At 41.3% G+C, this 18,319-nt stretch overlaps 1 protein-coding gene across 1 annotated transcript in view; it reads left to right on the top strand.

Annotated features, from left to right (window-relative positions):
* The window catches only part of BRE (brain and reproductive organ-expressed (TNFRSF1A modulator)), a 457,102-nt gene that overhangs the window by 401,904 nt on the left and 36,879 nt on the right, over positions 1–18,319 (top strand). The window contains exon 12 of the mRNA XM_011956325.1: positions 13,924–14,077. Coding sequence (XP_011811715.1) covers positions 13,924–14,077 — 154 coding nt within the window. The remainder of the gene's footprint in view (positions 1–13,923; positions 14,078–18,319) is intronic.

Here is an 18,319-nt window from a genome sequence, read left to right as displayed (position 1 = left end):
AGATCACACCACTGCACTCCAGCCTGGGCAACAGAGCAAGACTCCGTCTCAACAAAAAAAAAAAAAAAAAAGGAAAACTGTCTGACCGAGGTTTCATCCTCTCTCTGTTCAGATCTTTTTCTGATCTGTGGTCCTGTTTGGCTGCAGGGCCCCATTTGATCATAGATTCTCTAGAGCTATGATTTTTTTTTATTTGATGGAAGAAGATTGTAGAATTAGAAGTGAAGAGTTCCAAAGGACTCTGAATTTACCTCAAATAAATAGGTGGACAAAACTAAGTTGAAAGCTTAGTTTTCAACTTGTTTTGAAAGTTGTTTTGAAAGCTTGGTTTGTATTTTCTCAGCTGGAAATCAGGCTAGAAAAAGAAATTACATAGACTCAGGTTTGTTTGTCTGTTTTAATTGCTTCTAAGAGAAAAGTGAGTAATAATAGGTATCATTTATGAAGACATGCTATGTGCCAAGTATTCTGCACATATATTCATTATATCATGTAAACCATCCAGCAGCCTTGCAAGGTAGGTATCATCCCATTTTAAAGATGAGAAAACCTAGACTCAGAGAGTTTAGTCAGTTGCCTGAGGTCACCCAGGTAGCAACTGGTAAAGGAGGAATCAAGCCCAGATCTGTCAAATTCCAAACACTGTTTTCTCCCAGTATACAATCCCTCCCATCCTTACATTCCTTGAGGTTGCAGTCCTTGTTGATCGAGCACTTTCTGTATGGCGTGCTTTACCTGCTTCATTTCCAACCCTGAGCTTAAAGTGTTTTCTAGTCTTAGGAATGGGAAAAGAGGAGCACCGCGGTCAGTTCACCTGCCAAAGCTTGCCCACCTCCAGTGCGCATGCCTTCCTCACTCAACACCCGGCTGCACCCACATGAGCTGTTCCCCACCCATTTCACAGATTGAGTGGCTGATTTTTGAACCGTTCTGGGGAAAATATCCCCATTCCATGCATTCTAGTGGGCCAGACATTGTCCTGTAATTGTAATTTCCCTGCACGGTATAAATCCAGCATGGAAACTGCTTGGAAAGGATAATGTTGAAATAAAAATAGGTTAATGAAGGTTTCTGCATGGGGGAATGACATGGTAACCGGTGCTTCTAACCGAGTCTTATGAGGAAACATGTAATCCTTCTGCCGGATATTTGATTTAAACTGTGTCCTGTGCCAGCCTTACACCCAATCCCAAACTTCAGGCCTGACTCTCTGGATTTTTCACATAGGAAGTCCATTATCAAGCCTTCCGCTCAGTCTCTCCCTTGAACGTAAGAGACATGCAAATAAGCCTTTTTTAAAAAACAGAAACAGAATCTTGCTGTGTTGCCCAGGCTTATCTCAAACTCCTGGGCTCAAGCGATCCTCCCGCCTAGGCTCCCAAAGTGCTAGGATTACAGGCATGAACCACCACACCAGCTGATAAGTCTTAAGAGATGTTTTGTAAAGAATTGGTTCTTATACTGAGAAGTAAATAGTCACACCCTTCTACTAATGAATAATAACTTTTTTTTTTTTTTTGAGACGGAGTCTTATTCTGTTCCCCAGGCTGGAGTGCAGTGGTACAATCTCGGGGCCCACTGCAACCTCTGCTTCCCGGGTTCAAGTGATTCTCCTGCCTCAGCCTCCTGAGTAGCTGGGATTACAGGCAGGCACCACCACACCCAGCTAATTTTTGTATTTTTATTAGAGACGGGGTTTCACCATGTTGGCCAGACTGGTCTTGAACTCCTGACCTCATGATCCACCCACCTCAGCCTCCCAAAGTGTTGGGATTACAGGCGTGAACCACTGTGCCCGGCCTTATTTTTGATTTGTACATCATACTTTCCAAAGCATTCTCCATTCTAGAGGTTTATACCGTGCTGGGGGCATTATAGGAAAGTGTCTGCCACACCGGAATGAGTGGTGTGGCCTTTTTTCCATAGAAATGTTCAAGGGTAACACTGCTCATAGAAAGACATTCACAGCCCTTCGCTATGTGCTCAGAACACTCCACAGTTTGACAGCTTTATCCAGAGCCCCTCTGCGCCAGCTTCTGTTCTCCAGCCTGTATTCCGTCTATCCAGATCCCCCACATTCCCTCGCTGGGCCTCTATGGTGACTGCTTAATACTTTTCCCTCTGCCTGGATTCTTTTGCTTCTCTCCCTGCCTTCCCAGTCATAGTCCTCCCACTGCCACTGCCTGTCCAAATCCTAGTTGTTTTTCAAGGCCCTGCTCAAAGCAGTCTCATCTAATAAGCCTCCGAGAAGCCCTTCAATGGAGTATCTTTGCACCCATACTGCATGGTGGTTGACACCTCTGTTATAACCTTCATCCTCGTCTCCTTTCCTGAGAACAGTGAGCTGAGGGCATGCTGACACTGTGGGGAGGACTTGGCCTTACTCAGCTGGGTTTCCCTAGAGCCGGCCATGGTATGTGCTCAGGGAATGTTTGTCAGTTTGGATATATGTTGTTTTCTCTAGAATATAAAGGTCATAACTAGATCCTTCAGGGAAAAAAGTTAGATTCATTTGAGGGACTTTTTTTTTTTCTTCCTAAAGCCACATTAGTCATACTTCGCATTGGGGTATTCACAGTATTCCCAAATTTGTATCTAACTGCTTTGTTCTAATTTTTCAAGACAGGAATTTAAACCGACCCCTTACTTTAATCACAGACAACTCATTTGTCCTTTTTCTTCTGATCATTTACATTTGGTACATTGTCTATGAATTCTTTGAAATTAAAAGCTTATGACTTTTTTAAGATTTTGACCAATAAATGCTAAGGATTTTGCATTTGAATATATTGTAATTTATTTAAGGATTCTTTTAATCAAACTCTTCCTTAATTTAACCAGATGTCTTTTTTAATCCTCCCAGGCCAGGAGTTTATTTATTGTGACTCAATTCTTTTAAAAATAGAAGTTAAAACAGTACTAAATGCTACTTACAGTGTTCTCTCTTGCTCAATTTCTTTCTGCATCTCATAAAAGCATGTTTCTTAGGACATGTCTAGTACAGTCCCCATTTCCTCACTAATCAATGCCAGTTGGTCACTAAATATGCATCCACTACCTACTGTGTGTCTAACCCAGTGGCACACATGTAGGGATCTAACATAAAGATAAGTACACTGAAATTGTCAACAATCCCCCGAGAAGTGGATTATGTAGACATGGAGGCTAGAGAAATCACTGAGAGATGGAGCATGCAAGGAAGGCTTCCTGGAAGAAGGCGGGGCTTGGACTGCATCACAGAGTTGGAAGCAATAACAGGTTGAAGGGAATGAACACAGAGCCAGGCCTAAGGAAATGAGAATGTCAGAGCAGCAAAGGGGCCAGGATCCAAGTAGGAGGTATATCCAAAGGGCACAGAACCCAGATGGCATAGCAGGCAGGAGATGCAGAGTTCACACCCGGCCCCTCTCCAGGAAGTGTGGACCCTCAGTTCCAGCATGCAGCCTGGAACAGAGAATCTGCTCACTCAGTGTGTGATGGATGAGAGAGTGGATGAAGCAGAGGGACAGAGAAGCACTTAGGACCCCTTCATCCTGGCCTCAGCCACTGATATGCTTTGTCCTCATGAGGACTCACCCTGAGTGAGCCCTGCTTGGGAGCGCAAGTTGGAAGCATGCAGAGTTCTAGAAAAGAGGCATTTCTGATCATCCGAACTTTGATGAGAGTAAAACCAGATAAACCCAGAAAAGCAAGGGGCGCCCTCCAGACAGGGAGAAGGACTTGGCCTGCGAGCTTCCTGACACCAGCATCGGCTTCCTTCGTCTTTGTGTCACCTATTTCTCTTCACAGATTCAATGGGCAGGAGAGTAGTGGGAAACATTGGTAAGATAGCACAGGTTATGGCTTTTCTTTCTTTCTTTTTCTTTTTTTTTTTTTTTTTTTTTTGAGACAGCCTCACTCTGTCACCCAGGCTGGAGTGCAATGGTGTGATCTCACCTCACTGCAACCTCCCACTCCCCGGTTCAAGCGATTCTCATGCTTCAGCCTCCCGAGTAGCTAGGATTTCAGGCACCCACCACCAAGCCTGGCTAATTTTTGTATTTTTAGTACAGATGGGATTTTACCATGTTCATCAGGCTGGTCTGAAACTCCTGACCTCAGGTGATCCACCCACCTCAGCCTCCCAAAATGCTGGGATAGGTTATGACTTTTCTACATTGAATATGAGATACCAAAAGAGCAAAATAAAAAGTGAAGAATTATGTTTACAAAGATCAAATGCTTTATTGAGTCTTTTCCTTTCTATGAGATATTCCCCAGGCTCCAATTCTGATTCAACTTGTGACCTTCTAGAACCAACTCAAAGTCCATCTCTTCTGCAGAGCTGTAACCTCAGACAGCTGCCCTTCTCCCTGCATGACACTGCGTGCGTGCCTCTGCCATTGTCTTAGCATGCTGAACTGAAGTTGCTCCTTGACCTTGCCAGGTCTCCTTTTCCAGACCATGAGCTCAAGGGCATGGACACCCTCATTCTTCCTGGCACTCTACCCACTGTGGGTTGTTTTTGTTTTGTTTTGTTTTTTGAAGACTATTCAGTTTTCCTGACCCTCAGTTTTTTGTATAGATGTCCCCATTTTTAAAGTAATATTTATCTGTATACACACACACACACACACACACACACACGATGATGTAAAACATATCCACACACTTTAAAGATTCATAAACACTACTCAACTTAAGAAATAGAATAGTGCCAGTCTCATAGACATCCTATGGGTGTCTCTCCCAGAAGGAACCACTACCCTGAATTTTATGTTAACTGCCCCCTTGATTTTCTCAATAGCTTTACCATTTAGTATATAGCCACAAAATATATCATTTATTTTTTCTATTTTTGAACTTTATATAAATTGAATCATACTGATTTCTGCTTCTGTGAATATTAATGTCTTGCTTTTTTAAACTTTTAAAATTATAAATATGTAAAGCATATACATGTGTATAAAGACTGAAAACAAATACCCATGTACCCACCTTAATCAAATCTTCATAATTTGCTGTAATCGCTTCTGAATTTTTTTAAAAAGAAATAGCACACTGTCAGGCCGGGCACAGTGGCTCATGCCTGTAATCCCAACACTTTGGGAGGTCAAGGCAGGCAGATCACTTGAGGTCAGGAGTTCAAGACCAGCCTGGCTGACATGGTGAAACCCCATCTCTACAAAAACATACAAAAATTAGCTAGGCATGGTGGCACACACCTGTAGTCCCAACTACTCAGGAGGCTGAGGCAGGAGAATGGTTTGAACCTGGAAGGTGGAGGTTGCAGTGAGCTGAGATCACGCTACTGTACTCTAGCCTATGTGACAGAGAGACTCTGTCTCAAAAAAGAAAACAAGAAAGGAATGGAAAGGAAGGGAAAGGAGAGGAAAGGAAAATAGGGCACTGTCAGTTCAGCTGAAGCCTCCTGAGTGCCCCTCCAAAATGCATCCCCATCTTTCACTCACTCCCTTTTCCCCACCCACGGAGGTAACCACTACCCTTAATTTGGTGTATATCTTTCCCATGCATGTCTTTATACTTTAATTACATAGACATTCCTAAATACTATGTAATGTGTGCACATTTTTGATCCTTGTAAGTATATACTGAACAGTGTTCATCTGCAGCTTGCTTTTTTGACTGAACATTTGGTCCTTGAGATTCATCTAGGTTGACACACATAGCCCTAGCTCACTCATTTAAACTGCTGTAAGGTACTCCTGTGAAAGAATATGCACAATGTATTTATCCAGTCTCTTGCTGATGGACATTTAAGATGTTTCCAGTTTTTGTTATCACAAGTGGGACTACATCAGGCCTTCTCCTGCGATCTTTTTATACACATGCGGCGGTTTCTTAAGAGTGGAATTGCTGTGTCACGGAGTTTGTACACCTTCACTGTTACCGTACAAGGGTTTTAACAATTGATATCATCACCATCAGGGAGTGGGAATTCCCTGTGTTCCACAGCTTTGACAACACTTGGGTATTTTCCAGTTTTAAAATGTTTGTCAATCAAATGGGCATGAAGTGGAAGTTCACTGAGGTTTTAATTTGCATGTGCTTTATATGAGCCTTTACTGAGTGTTTCTCGGGTGTCATGTGTTGTACTAAGTGCTAGAAATACTAAAATAACTAATTCACAGCCCCTGCGCTTAAGGACTTCAGCATTCTCTGCAGTGACTCCCACCTGGGGAAGTGAATTAAAATCACTTGAGGTGCATTTTCAGAAATGAGGTTTAGGGAATGCGGGCTCTTAGGTAGGAGGCATTTGTGAAATGGCAAGCTAAATCTTCCTTAACACTTGGGCCATGGTGTATAACTTTTTAATGTGTTCTCTGTCATCCCCAAAAAGGCTAATTTATTTTCAGTATATCATATTTACTGAGACATGAAGTTTAGAAAGATTTTCATCAAAATAGTTAAAATTTAAGAACCTGAAACGTATGCTGTAGTTATCAGAAATTTCACATATACAAAACAGTGTATAAAGCTAGATGGAAGAAAAAAACCACCTAAAGAAAGGGTGGTAGGGAAAAGAAATGAACACATACTGAGTACCTGTTCAGTTTTTATTTAGTTCTTTCAACAAACACTGTGAGATAGAAATTATTATCCTCATTTTACAGATGAGAAAATCAGGATTCAAAGAGGTGAAATATTTTGCCTATGATGTCATCACTAATTAATGGTGTAGCCAAGATTTGAACCCACTTTATCTGACCTCAAGGGCATACCATGCTCTTTCCATAATATGATTTTTTAGCATATGTAGAAAAATCTAAGAAACTTCAAGCTTCAGTTTAGTAATATTGAAACTTCAAAGATAGGCTGGGCACAGTGGTTCTATAATCTATAATCCCAGCACTTTGGGAGGCCAAGGTGGGTGGATCACCTGAGGTCAGGAGTTCGAGACCAACCCAGTCTCTACTTAAAATACAAAAAATTAGCCAGGTGTGGTTGTGGATGCCTGTAATCCTAGCTGCTCGGGAGGCTGAGGCAGGAGAATCACTTGCATAGGGGAGGTGGAGGTTGCAGTGAGCCAAGATCACACCACTGCACTCCAGCCTGGGCAACAGGAGTGAAACTCCGTCTCCAAAAAAAAACAAAAAACAAAAAAAGCAAAGATAATTTGTTTACATGATTATATCACAACCAGCTTAAACCAGTGAAAAGTAGAACACGTTTAACAAAATCTGGTTAATATTTAGTCTTTCTTGTCACTTAAATGAAAGGTAGTGATAATAAATGGAGATACCTTGAATAGATAGTTCTGAATTGGAAAATGTTACTTTTATATTTCTTATAGGTGAGTATTTTGGATATGTAGTGTTAATTTTCCAGTGGAAAAATTGGAATCCACATGTCTCAAAGGTTTCATGAGTAGGTAGTAAGATCAGGGTGGGTCAGTAAATACATGGCAGTCTTCCCCCATTGTGGGGATAGCCTGGGAATGAAAAGTGTACAGATTGCTCTCAGGAAGAATCAGCCTCAAATGGAATCCTCACTGGAGAGTGACTTTACAGCAATTCAACAAGGGGTTAAAACGTTTCCTAATGAGGCTTCAAGGAACTGGAGCGTCCTGAGAGGACTGGAAATGGGAATATAACCATCACCACCACAAAGCGAATCTATGAGTATCTTCCCTGCCGACCCAGGAACACGGGGGAAAGCACAGAACTATATAATAGTTTGGAAGGTTTGAAGAAATGAAACAATGGCCAACTTGTGAATAATGATGAAAATATTTGATGATGTGACTCCCAGGGAAGCAATTATGGTTAACCCCTCATTTGTTTGGCATTTTCAAGGATCGAACTGTCCTGCAAAACTGAACTTTCCAGACAACCAAAACTTTCCTATTTATATGCCTTGAATGCTTTCTTAACCCTGCTTGGTGGAAATATTTCTGAAATAGATTATACAATTATATGTAGGTAGATTATACAGTTATCTTGCCTTCTTGAACAGAAGCTTCAGAAAATAACGTTTCCTTAGATGCCTTTGACTGCAAATATCAGAAGACCCTATTATAAGAGGTTTAATCATAACGATTGTCTCACATAACAAGAAATCCAGAGCTGGGTAGTTCAGGGATGATGAATCCAGCCACACATTGATGACAAGCTGACTTTGCCTCATGGTCACAAGATGGGCATCTCAACTCCAAGCCTCAAGACCTCACATGATCAGCTCTAAGGCAAGAATGAGAAGGGGGCTTCTCTTTACACGTATGTTTAATCAGAGAGGAAAATATTTCTCAAAAGACCCATAGCCCACTTCCCCTCAGGGGCTATTGGCAGAACTGAGTCACATTTCCATGTCTTGGTTTATGGAAGGCTGAGAGAGTGACATCCAGCACTGTCAGACTGTGGGGTGAGAGGAAGGCTCTGCCCATAAGAAAGAGGGATGGAGAATGGCTGTTAGGTAGGCAAACACAACTGTCCGCCACCGCTATCAAGATTGGGAGTGAACATCACTTATTATATGGTGATAGCTTAAGGGACAGCTGGGATGTATGGAGCTTTTTGTTCCCACACTGGATGGCCAGACTGGGATTCTTTCAGTTCTCCTAACCCTGCTTGTATTTCTTCTGTTCTTCCTCTGTGCTAGACTGCGAATTGTGACTGCTTGCCATTAATGTTCCTTGTCCTCATTTTGCCATAATTAGATACTTTTTTTTTTTTCTGGAGAAATCATATAGTCAAACTTGTTGAACTATGCCTGAAATGTTGAGTGTCTGATAGACTATCCTGGGAGTCAGATGCATGGTATGGCATTTCTTTTGGCTATTCGTTTTTCCTTTGTTGAGGTGTTTGGAGAAGTGAGAAATTTCTAGAAAGTCTTAAGAACTGAGATACCACCTTACTGGAGTCGTGTTCTAGTGAGAAGATGAGCATTTAGGGACAGATAAGTGTGTTTGCTTGGGAAGGTAGAACTGCAGCCACTACCTGAACCTTACCAGAGTTCACAGAGAGGCAGCATAGTTTATCGTGCATTCGGCTTCCCCCCAAAGCCGCATGGTTGGCTGTTGTCTGGAGAGCACCACAAGCTCTGAGACTGTAACCCGTGGAACCCATCACTGCAATGACTGTCCAGAGTGAGGCAACTGGTGCAGAGCTTAATTCTTCCTCCCTCCCCCAGGGCTTCAGAACCCTGTGAATGCATCCTGTGAACTGCCTGGTTTGTGTAGAATTAAGCAGCATTTGGTGTGACTTCTTTTAGCAAGTTCTTGAAGAAAGTAATGCTTCAGAAATAGTTATTGAGACCAAGTGCAGTGGCTCATGCCTGTAATCCCAACACTTTGGTAGACCAAGGAGGGAGAATCACTTGAGGCCAGCAGTTTGAGACCAGCCTGGATAACATGGCAAGACCCTCATCTCTAAAAATAAAAAATTTAAAATTTAAAAATTAAAAAAAAAAAAAGGAGAAGAAAGAAATGGTGACTAAAATTCTACTAAACAAGTGCAGACCATCCCCTCTGTGGATGAAAAACCAACCAAAATGTAGTCTCTGTATATGGGAAGAAGGAAATAGGAAGCAGTTGTCAAAATAATACCAACACTAAGTAACTGAATCAAATGGGATGATCTAAGAATCAAACCTGACCTAGTAGGTTCTAAGAAAGCAAATGGCTGGCCAGGCATGGTGGTTCACGCCTGTAATCCCAGCACTTTGGGAGGCTGAGGTGGCCAAATCACAAGGTCAGGAGTTCAAGGCCAGCCTGACCAACATGGTGAAACCCCATCTCTACTAAAAATACAAAAAATTAGCTGGGCATGATGGCAGGTGCCTGTAATCCCAGCTACTTGGGAGGCTGAGGCAGGAGAATCACTTGAACCTGAGAGGTGGAGGTTGCAGTGAGCCGAGATCACTCCACTGCCCTCCAGCCTGGGCAACAGAGTGACACTCCATCTCAAAAAAAAAAAGAAAATAAAAAGAAAGAAAGCAAATGGTTAAAGTATTCAATTTTTAGCTGAAACTATGAGCCCCAAATCCTTGGAATCTGGGCAGTTCCTTCTGAGCAAGTTAGCTGTTGGAAGTCCTAAAGTAATTATTTTACTATGCATTGGAAAATCGTGAGTTAACCTATAGGCAAAAGTGAAGTGACAGAAACATTTGGGGATAAGGAAAGCAAGTTTTAATTTTTTTAATCTTGACTAAGTTGTACCATTGAAGTCATTCTTGTCAGAAAAATGCGAAGTATTTCTCATAAATATTTTAGTTATTAACTCATTCTTATGCATAGAACATTTTAAAATAAGCCATCGTTTTATTGACCATTGACTGATATAGACAGGATACAACTTAGTTAAGTTGAGCAAGATACTGTATTTTTAAATTTTTATTTTCTCATATGTGAATTACCGATTTTATCTCTGAGGTACTCTGACCATTACTGCTCCCCTGATAATACATTTACTGTGTGCACTGAGAAAGTATTCAAATTTTAATATTGGCTTCAATTACACTTTGTTAGACAAATCTCCATGGAGAAATAATCATGTAATCAATGCTTTTTGGGGATTGTGGTGCATATCAACATTACCTTGCTGCTGTTTTTTAAAAATCAGAACAACTCACTTGCCCAGGTAGATAAATTTCCTTCACATTTTGAATTATTTCTGATGCCAACTGGGCATTTAGGGGGTCAAAGAAGATGGTTCCGAAATAGGTGGGAAAAAAATCATTTTTTAGCATATTAAAATATTAATATCAGCAGCTCATTTTCTACAAAATAAAATAATAAGAATGAAAATAGAAGGCATTCCAAAACCCCCCAAAAAAAGCCAGTAGCTTGAAAATCACATAGCCTGTGGTATTATCTGCATTGCTTTGGGTGCTGAGTGATGACTGTATTTGCTTTAAATTTATAAATTATTGCCTTTGAGTTCTACTGTTTAAAGTTGTTGCTTTCTCGTAGGGAAGCTCTCATGGTACCTTTCTGCCGGTAATGATTGCTTTGGAGGTTAATCTCAATCTTATTTTATATTTGCAAAAGTGTACATAGTATAAAACAACTGAAGTCAAAGTATATGTGAATAGGCTTTTTTTTTTTTTTTTTTGAGACAGAGTTTTTCTCTTGTTGCCCAAGCTGGAGTCTAGTGGCGCTATCTCGGCTCACTGCAATCTCTCCCTCCTGAGTTCAAGAGATTCTCTTGTCTCAGCCTCCTGAGTAGCTGGGATTACAGGTACGCACCACCATGCCCAGCTAATTTTTTGTATTTTTAGTAGAGACAGGGTTTCACCATGTTGGCCGGGCTGGTCTCGAACTCCTGACCTCAGGTGATCTGCCCACCTCAGCCTCCCAAAGTGCTGGGATTACAGGAGTAAGCCACCGCGCCTGGCTGTGAACAGGCCATTTTTAAAAATTAATCAGAAGAGGCACGGTGGTTCACGCCTGTAATCCCAGCACTTTGGGAGGCCAAAGTGGGTGGATCATCTGAGGTCAGGAGTTTGAGACCAGCCTGACCAACATGGTGAAATTTGATCTCTACTAACAATACAAAAAATTAGCCGGACATGGTGGCAGGTGCCTGTAATCTCAGCTACTTGGGAGACTGAGGCACGAGAATTGCCTGAACCCAGGAGGCGGAGATTGCAGTGAGCTGAGATGGCGCCATTGCACTCCATCCAGCCTGGGCAACAGAGCGAGACTCTGTCTCAAAAATAAATAAATAAATAAATAAATAAATAAATAAATAAATAAATAAATAAATATTAATCAGAAGAAATGGAAGTAGTAATGAGAAAAGATACAAAGTTAATTTTAGAAAGCAGTATTTGTGCAGAGTGACTGAAAACGTTACAGATCATGCTTTGCAATATGCAGGGACTCAAAAGCAATTTCTGAATTGAATTATTTATTTGAATCAGTCTTTTGTATTGTTCCTATATATTATGAAATCTCTGCTTTGGCACCAACAGACATGTATTCAGAGTGCACTATTGTGGTGCTTGAAAAATGTGACTAAAGAGTGTACATTCAAAATCGTGCCCTTTTCTCTGGTTGTCGTGTGATTCATCTGTAGAAACCCCCTGCAGCACTGAGTCAGACATCATCAGAGTCAAGTGCACTCAGAGGTCTAAGAGGCCCTCCCAACTGGATGGTTTTTTGATTCTTGGGAGTTTTTTGGCTTCTGCTTCAAAGTCTGCTGTGGACCTAAGTTTTCCTTCAAGAAATCATACTGAGTGCTGAGAGTACCTAGTCCAAGTTGAATGTCACCCCAGACTAGAATAGTGATAGATGTATAATTACCTAGTATGTTTGTTTGTTTGTTTGTTTGTTTATTTTTAAGACAGAGTCTCACTCTGTCACCCAGGCTGGAGTGCAGTGGCGTGATCTCAGCTCATGGCAACATCCACCTCCCGGATTCAAGTGATCCTCCTGCCTCAGCCTCCCAAGTAGCTGGGATTATAGGTGCCTGCCAACACATCCGGCTACTTTTTGTATTTTTAGTAGAGATGGGGTTTCACCCTATTGGCCAGGCTGGTCTTGAACTCCTGACCTCAAGTAATCCACCCACCTCCGCCTCCCAAAGTGCTGGGATTATAGGCGTGAGCCACTGTGCCCGGCCTAATTATCTGGTATGTATTTTTAAATATATCTTCCTCGTGTAGCTAAAAAGATGAACCTTATACATCCTTCACAATGACAACTTTAGCTTCCTAAATTGTGACATAGTGAATGAGTTGTAAGCAGGTTAGGCCAGTGTCGTTTGGAGCAGGAGAAGGCAATGTGGGGCATAGTAGGAGCCCAGTGTTTGAATCACGGGACTAGATTTTAGTCTTGCCCCTGCCTGGCTGTGACATGAGCAAGTTAATAAACCTCTTAGAGTCTCAGGTTTGCTCACCTGTTAAATGCAGATGTTGAAGATAATATCTCTGTCATGGAGTTCTAAGTTACAAATTAGATAAAGTGTATAAAGAAGGTACCCTATAAATCTAGAAAATTCTATACTTGTTTTTCTTATTATTCTTATGCTGTTCCTATTCTTTGTCCTAGAAGTGGATAACATTCACACACATGTACATTATATACCTTTAAGAATGTGTTATTGAAACAGTCTGTGTTTTTAATGATGATTTGCCTCAACTAATCACAAGTCAGTTTACTTTTAAAAATTGAGTTAACCCCAAAATGAAAAGATAAAGCATATAACACATGTTAACAGCAAGGATTGGAATTAGCCTGTACTATCACAGCAGACATATTTAGTGCTCAGAGTAGTCCCTTATACGTTCCATTAAGGAATTCCCACTGATTTGGGAGATATAAATATATGTGGGAATGCATATGGAAAAAATTGAAACTGCTGAGTATCAAAATTCACTGCTTGATTGGAAGTAGAGTGATAACTTCATTTTTCCTGGCAGTCTGGTTGCCATATCCTATCAAGTAGAAAGATTATCACCTGCACTCTTTACACCTTCTCCAAATGCATTCTTGAAAAACAGCCTCTGTCCCGCTTCCTCCATCAAATTATAGATGTGGAAGACATTGCCCAACCCTTGAAGAGTTTATACTATAATAGACACTTAAAACAGATAGAAAGAGAACTCTGCAATGGAGTATTGATCCAGGGAAGTGCTAGACAGGAATGTCAGATGGTTGCAGGCGACCAGGCATCCTTCCCTAAGCTTCTGTGACCATTTCAAAGCATTTTTACAGCACCTACATGTCATGCCTTCTATTGGTGACATTTTCACCCGTGTGTGATCTGTCTCTCTATATTATGAACTCCTCAAAGATAGAGAAGTCACCTTGTACTTATTTCTTGGTCCCTCTCTATACACCACACCTTTCATCCAAGCGTCAAACAGTATTAGTGGTTCAAATAGAGTTTTGTACCTAACATTCGGATTTAGTTTAAAAAAAAAAAAATCGTAAGATGTGTTTATGCTCTAACTTTCTTTTTCTTTCTTCTGTCTTCGCAGTTGACCTGCCTCTGTTTTTCCCCCGAGACCAGCCAACTCTCACATTTCAGTCCGTCTATCACTTTACCAACAGCGGACAGCTTTACTCCCAGGCCCAAAAAAATTATCCGTACAGCCCCAGATGGGATGGAAATGAAATGGCCAAAAGAGCAAAGTAAGTGAATCTGTCGTTATTTCCTACAGATAAGAGCATTTTGTTTATCTAGCCCAGGGGTTGGCAAGCCACCGCCTGCAGGCCAGATCCTGCCTTGTGCATATTTTTGTAAATAAAGCTTTATAGAAACACAGCAACACCCATTTCTTTACTTATTATCTATGGCTGTTTTAATGTTACAGTGGCAGAGTGAGTAGTTGCAACAGAGATTGGATGGCCTAGAAAACCAAAAATATTTACTGTTTGGCCCTTCGTAGCTTCATCAGGAAGAAGCTGATCTACATCTGAAAGTGTTTCCTTTTTCTGCTGTTTCTGTTGGTCTCTAAAATTAGCCATGACAGCTTTTTTTTTTTTTTTTCATGAAATGTAGCATTTATCAGAAAATGACCTCTCTATTTAGACTGGAGGATAAATACTAAACAGGAATTCGAGTTGTGGGTAAATGGCATCAATGATGAAAATGTTCGCAGCTACTTTTTTAAAAAATGGAAAATTTCAGATGGCAGTAAACAAACAGAATTTTTGCTTAGTAGTCAACACCTGGAGCCAGTAGCTACTCTTTGGTATGGAAATGAATCTCCCTGAATTCTATACCTCGTTGTGTCTGCAGTGTATACCACAGCCGTTGCCCAAAGTAGGACCTGTGTATTTCTTGGTCAAATAAACACCTACACAAATAGCTTCGGGCTATTAGTATAGATATGGAAGTAGAATTTCATAGAGGTTGAAGTTAGCTAAAGTTTGGAGTTTAGAGATACAACTATTGCTCATGAACCTCTCAGTGTGGAAGGCCTCACTTCAGTCATACAGAATAGGTAAATACAGAAATATGCTGATTGTTTTTTATATTTAAGACTTTGGTGTCTGGAACATCAGTCTTCATAAACCATGGCCTCCTAGACTGAAGAAGCAGTGGATCAAAATCACAGTTTCCAAAAATAGAGCATAGAGTGGCATGTGGTTATAACTTTATCGCTTGGAACAGTCATATGCTTCACACCTGTGATTGCAGCTGAAGGATGATCAGATCCAAAGTATCACACAAATATAGAGTGTCTATTAAGCATCCTCTTCATTTGCTCATCCAGTATTTATTAAGCATCTACCATGTTACAAGCATTGTGCTCCATGCTAGGAATATAATGATAAACAAATTAGAAATTGTCCCTGTCTTCATGGAGTTTGTAGCCCAGCAAGGGAGATAAAGCCTTTATCATACAAACTTCTGACAGTTTCTTTCTTTTTTTTTTTTTTTTTTTTTTAGACGGAGTCTCACTCTGTCGCCCAGACTGGGATGCAGTGGCCGGATCTCAGCTCACTGCAAGCTCCGCCTCCCAGGTTTATGCCATTCTCCCGCCTCAGCCTCCCAAGTAGCTGGAACTACAGGCGCCCTCCACCTCGCCCGGCTAGTTTTTTGCATTTTTTTAGTAGAGACGGGGTTTCACCGTGTTGGCCAGGATGGTCTCGATCTCCTGACCTTGTGATCCGCCCGTCTCGGCCTCCCAAAGTGCTGGGATTACAGGCTTGAGCCACCGCGCCCGGCCTACTTCTGACAGTTTCAAAGTACCTACTAACAAAACCTGGACCTCCAGATCTGGAATGCTCTTGGTTAGCCATGACTAATCAAGAACTTAGTAGGACTTCTTGTTCTTGCCTCCCCCTCCCAGAGAGACCCCATTCCCTTCCCTGTGGCCTCCTGACCTCACCTATATTTTTCTGTAGTACAAGACCTTCACTTATAGAAGGCTTGAGAACTTTTCATTTTATTATTATTATTTTTTTTTGAGACAGAATCTTGCTCTGTTGCCCAGGCTGGAGTACAGCTGAGGAGTCTTGGCTCACTGCAACCTCCGCTTCCCAGGTTCAAGCAATTCTCCTGCCTCAGCCTCCTGAGTAGCTGGGACTACAGGCACGTGACACCACGCTCGATTAATTTTTGTATTTTTAGTGGAGATGGGGTTTTGCTATGTTGGCCAGGCTGGTCTCGAACTCCTGACCTCAGGTGATCTGCCCACCTCAGCCTCCCAAAGTGCTAGGATTACAGGTGTGAGCCACCGCACCCAGCCTGAGACTCTTAAATAATGACAGTGTCTTCTTCTAGAAACCCAGACTGCCTCAGATTTATATGCAGAATCCAGAGTTGTTATCTGAAACTTCAATTGCCTTCTTTCCCTTTATTTTCTCTTTTTATCTATGGCACCCAAGTCTGAAATCCCATTAAGGACAAAAACAAGCATATGCAAATGTAACAAGTAACAGTGATTAAGACTTACATATCTTGAAATACAATGGAAAAAAAGGAATTATAAAGTATGTTTTATGCTTGAAGTATTGATATCATTTAATTTTCTGGGCTTTCCCTGTGTATACTTAGGATCTGCCCTTAGAAGATGGGCACTATTTGTGGTATGTGCTGTGGAGTCTGAACCAGATGTGTCTTTGTGGTTTCCATGGCAAAGATATCTTAGTATGTGTGTATGTGTGTGTGTGTGTGTGTGCATGTGTTTTTCCTAAGTAGACATTTTAGCAAGTATGAATTGAATCTTTAAGAAGTTGCAGACCACAAGCCCCTGATTTCAGTATAGGAATATTGTAAGTGAAGCCTGTTTATCTTAACAGATTGGTTCAGAGTTTCAAGAGACATTTGCTTTATGTTAACACCAGTCTAAAGAAAACATCTGAAGTAATGTTTAAAAAATCTGCTTTCTACTGTAGCGAAGATGGATCCATTTTAAATATAATAAAGAGAAAGCCAGCAGCTCGTGCTAGCAAGAAGAAATAGTTTAAAGTTTCCATTCTTCAACTGAACTGAGGAACTTCCCTGGGCTATGTCAGAAAGCCAGATAAACACCATGAAAGCACTGTCCTGCAGTATAGTCTTGAGATTGGTGGAGAAGGTTGAAGACAAAGGGTGGAAAGAGAGGAGGGTCAACTGTAGCATTCTTTCCACACCCTGTTTCTTTGTCTTGTGAAAATACTGTATGTACACAGTGTGTAAAAGGCTATAATTCACTTGGGGAGCTCTGCCCATGACATAAACACTCTCATGGTTTATGAATAGCAGTGGAGCCTTTTGAGTGGAATCAGCTGTTTATTCCCTCCTGTAGAGCAAAATTCTAAACAATGTAACCTCAGAAAGGACACTTCCTGGCACTGACCAGGGCTTTTCCTACCACATGTGCTTCTTTCTTTCTCATGGCTGTCCAGCAGATTCTGTCCCTCACAAGTGAAACACCATTTACAGGGTGAGCACAGGCTTTGGGGTCATGCATGCCCCAGTTGCTATTGCAGAGTCTAATTCTGCAAGCTCTGTGGTCTTGGGCAGAGCTCTTAACCTCTCTGAACTTCATTCCTAAAACACGACTGTACTCCCTGTTGGATGAACTTGCTATGAAAGGCCAGCAAGTTAACACGTGGAAGACCATGGGTTTTAGCTTCTGCTGTGTAACTCAGTGCCTTTGCTCACGCCTTTCCTCCCACCCTCTTTCTGCCCCCTCAAATAGACACATATCCAACCTCCCATGTGGGTTTTTCCATCCTCTCTACATTGCCTGCAGCTCTCTCCCCTCCTCCCAGTCTCCTTTGACTCTAATCACAGACTGCTTTGGAATCTCTTTGGTATTTTCTTTTAGTTCTGCACATCTTCATATATGTTTTGTTTCCTTAACCAAACCATGAGTACTTTGAAGGATATGGCTTTGCATATGTATCTTTTTTAAAAATTGCACTATAATTTACATACAATGGAGTGGACAGGTTTTAAGCATATCTTTTGAAAAGTTTTGATAAAGTTACCTTATAACCTCTTTCCAAATAGTCTCTTCACTCTCAAGGCAACTATTGTTCTGTATCACCATGTCTTATTTTTTCCTTTTAGATACTTCTAAATGAAATAATACAGATCAATGAAATTTATATTCATTTCATTCAACATAATTGTTTAAGATTTATCTGTTATGGTGGCTGGGCGCGGTAGCTCACGTCTCTAATCCCAGCACTTTGGGGGGACTGAAGCGGACAGATCACCTGAGGTAGGGAGTTTGAGAACAATCTGGCCAACATGGCAAAACCCCATCTCTACTAAAAATACAAAAATTAGCTGGGCATGGTGGCACACCTATAATCCCAGCTACTCCGGAGGCTGAAGCAGGAGAATCTGTTGAACTCAGGAGGCGGAGGTTGCAGTGAGCCGAGATCGCGCCACTGCACTCCAACCTGGGTGACAGAGTGAGACTCTGTCTC

This window comes from Colobus angolensis, unplaced genomic scaffold, assembly GCF_000951035.1.
Source record: "Colobus angolensis palliatus isolate OR3802 unplaced genomic scaffold, Cang.pa_1.0 Scaffold413, whole genome shotgun sequence".
Taxonomy (NCBI): domain Eukaryota; kingdom Metazoa; phylum Chordata; class Mammalia; order Primates; family Cercopithecidae; genus Colobus; species Colobus angolensis.
Note: the sequence above shows the minus strand (reverse complement) of the source record. Positions and strands in the feature narration are given on the sequence as shown.